General features: G+C 32.4%; 1 protein-coding gene across 1 annotated transcript in view; it reads right to left on the bottom strand.

The window, feature by feature from the left end:
• Window positions 1-678: 678 nt before the first annotated feature.
• Window positions 679-3,152, bottom strand: part of LOC106472107 (U3 small nucleolar RNA-associated protein 14 homolog A-like) — a gene marked incomplete at its 3' end in the record, with an annotated part of 12,023 nt that continues 9,549 nt past the window's right edge. Inside the window, exons 5-6 of the mRNA XM_013932734.2 lie at window positions 1,578-1,723; window positions 679-804 (exon numbers count right to left, since the gene is read on the bottom strand). Coding sequence (XP_013788188.2) covers window positions 679-804; window positions 1,578-1,723 — 272 coding nt within the window. The remainder of the gene's footprint in view (window positions 805-1,577; window positions 1,724-3,152) is intronic.

Consider the following 3,152-nt stretch of genomic DNA (forward strand, 5'->3'; position numbering starts at 1 on the left):
ATGTTCAATTCGTGATGAAAATGTTTCCAAATGTTGTTGTTCTTAGTATGTTCAATTCGTGATGAAAATGTTTCCAAATGTTGTTGTTTTTAATATGTTCAATACGTGATGAAAATGTTTACAAATGTTGTTGTTTTAGATATGTTCAATTCGAGACGAAAATGTTTACAAATGTTGTTGTTTTTAATATGTTCAATTCGCGACAAAAATGTTTACAAATGTTGTAGTTTTAGATATGTTCAATTCGAGACGAAAATGTTTACAAATGTTGTTGTTTTTAATATGTTCAATTCGCGACAAAAATGTTTACAAATGTTGTAGTTTTTAATATGTTCAATTCGCGACAAAAATGTTTACAAATGTTGTTGTTTTTAGTATGTTCAATTCGTGGTGAAAATGTTTACAAATGTTGTCGTTTTAAATATGTTCAATTCGTGATGAAAATGTTTACAAATGTTGTCGTTTTAAATATGTTCAATTCGTGATGAAAATGTTTACAAATGTTGTTGTTATTAGTATGTTCAATTCGTGACGAAAATGTTTACAAATGTTGTTGTTCTTAGTACGTTCAATTCGTGATGAAAATGTTTACAAATGTTGTTGTTTTTAATATGTTCAATTCATGATGAAAACGTTTACAAATTTTGTTGTTTTTGATATATTCTAAAGAAAGATTACTGTATGCTGCACTATTTGAAACTTTTCTGAATTCAAAATCTTACTCACCAATCTATTCTTCTCCACAATAGGGTCCCATTTGGAAATATCTTTTCTCACTTTCTCATAAGCCAAGCTACGTTTTATCTGGAAAAATAAGCATAAGGGGAAAAAACATTTTTATATTAGTGTTTGTTGCTCTTCTTTTAAGATACTTCATCAAATAACTCTATATAAATATAAAAGTACTGTCTGTTGTATGTCCATGTAACTACTTTGCAGGGTGTGGATGGATCTTCATCAAAATTTGTTTTCACAATTACATATAAGGGAGGCAACTTTTCATGTCCTAAGATAACCTTTTTATTAAACATGAATTTACATAACTTCCATCCAGGGGACAGGTACTCCAGCTAGTAATATAAAAATTTCAAATCAGACAGAAGAACTAACTAAATGTTAAAAGATTTTCACGTTAAGTACGGATTTAACAGGCATAGCATTCATAGCATACCTAAAGTATATGATATTTAAACAAATTTTGGCTAAAGTGACCTCTTTTAACATTAACTGAAATCTTTTGTATGAACAAAAAATATCTAAATATAATAAATCTGTTTGTCCTTCAGGTGAAAACACAATATACACTATAGTGTCTAATAACATATGTGACACTAATAGATTATACATGTATTAACAATAATTAATGTTAAATATCCCAATACAAAACGGAGCAAAATGTATTCTTGGAAAACAGGAATGTAAAGTGAAAACACTAAAGAAATTAAATCAAACTAGATATACTACATCAATTAGGTTATAAGTTATATAAAGAAAAGGATGACATGAAGAAGGCCTCATTTCACTCTTCAAGAAACAGGCAGGATTGGTCCATTTAAGTCCAAATCTAATCCACCTACCCTCTCAGCCTGAGGTGTTGGGAGTGGAGAATCTAAGGTCTTACTCTTCCTGGCAGCTGACCGAAGTTGTTTTTTAATAGCAGTGTGGCTCGACGTCTGTTTAAGGCTGGTTAAAAGTTCATGAAGTTTCACAGTATCTTTATCAGCTGGGAATGAGACAAATCAGCTTGTAAACATTGAATGATACGAAGTAGATATAAATACAATAGGCTGAAAAAATATATACATATATATATACAATACATATAAATGCTACAAACTGCCTCCTTCTTTCAGTTAGGATGAACTCAAACTCAATGATCCTGATAAAGACAAAACACAAACATCATCTCTGACAAGTCTGACTACATATACATCTCTACTTTTAGACAAAAATTAACAAACAATTCTAAGTTATAGCCATCTTCAATAAACATTTGTTTAAATGTTAATTTTATCAACTGCTTTCATTTTCTGTCTGTCATGAATGGCTCATCATAGAAAAAAAAATTTATATAACAAAACACTTTTTTTCAAGAAACATTACAAGAAAATTATCCATTTTTTGCAATTCCTAAATTTTATTTATATCAACATTGATCCATCAATCCAAGACACAGCGAGGCAACTTCTAACAGTCTTGTGGAACACCCCATCTCTTCAGTGAGCGTTGTAAACCTACACGGCCGTATGTTGCATATTTATTTTGAAGTACACCTGGTCAGGTGCCACTCACCATGGAGTGGAATCCAACCAATGTAGTGGTGAGAAATAAAAAAGATAGGACTTACCCTCTCACAGTCAAAATGAAGTGTGGAGGATGGCAACAGGCAGCAAGTGATAGAGGAGATGGCCAAATGATGCAAGTAGTGGACTATAAAAATATGAGATGTGGTCCACACGTCACCCTGTACAATCTCTTTTAACAGGCAATGAAAGTGGGCAGCCAGAGAGAAGGTGAGATGACATATTTGGTAGGAGGAAACTTGTAAAATACGACTGGAATCCTCAGATAATGATGCATAAGCAAGCCAAAAAAAATTGGCGAATCCATCCATTAAGGGTGACAGGAGAAAGATCACGGGTATAAAGAGGCAGGAATGAGATCCACAGAAGGAAGCAGTGCAGGCAAAATAACAACATAGAGCAGGTACTAGACAAATAAGATGATCAGGATTGACATGGGAATACAAATGAGAGATGGAAGGTAAAGAAGTAGGAGTGAAGGTGATGTTCTCTTCACCCACCTGCTGATGTTTTAGGGATAAAACTATTATTTAGATAATGGAAAACATAGGTATCGTGATAAAGAATACAGAAGATGTCAATAGCAAAAATATCTGGTCAACAATGTCCACATGCAAAAAGGAGCAAGAAATATATCTGAAATACAGTGAAAGATGGTCCAATGAGAAAGCAAAAACAACAGAGGAAGTGTCAGGATGGCTCATGACCAAAGGGCTTATTATGGAAGGCTCGACTAATTGCAATAAGTTTCAATAGTTTGACGTTAAAGGAACATTCAATGAGTGTCCAACGAAATGTGATCTTCTGAGAATCTATATATATATATATATATATATATATATATATATA

The sequence above is a fragment of the Limulus polyphemus genome, unplaced genomic scaffold (genome assembly GCF_000517525.1).
Source record: "Limulus polyphemus unplaced genomic scaffold, Limulus_polyphemus-2.1.2 Scaffold5089, whole genome shotgun sequence".
Taxonomy (NCBI): domain Eukaryota; kingdom Metazoa; phylum Arthropoda; class Merostomata; order Xiphosura; family Limulidae; genus Limulus; species Limulus polyphemus.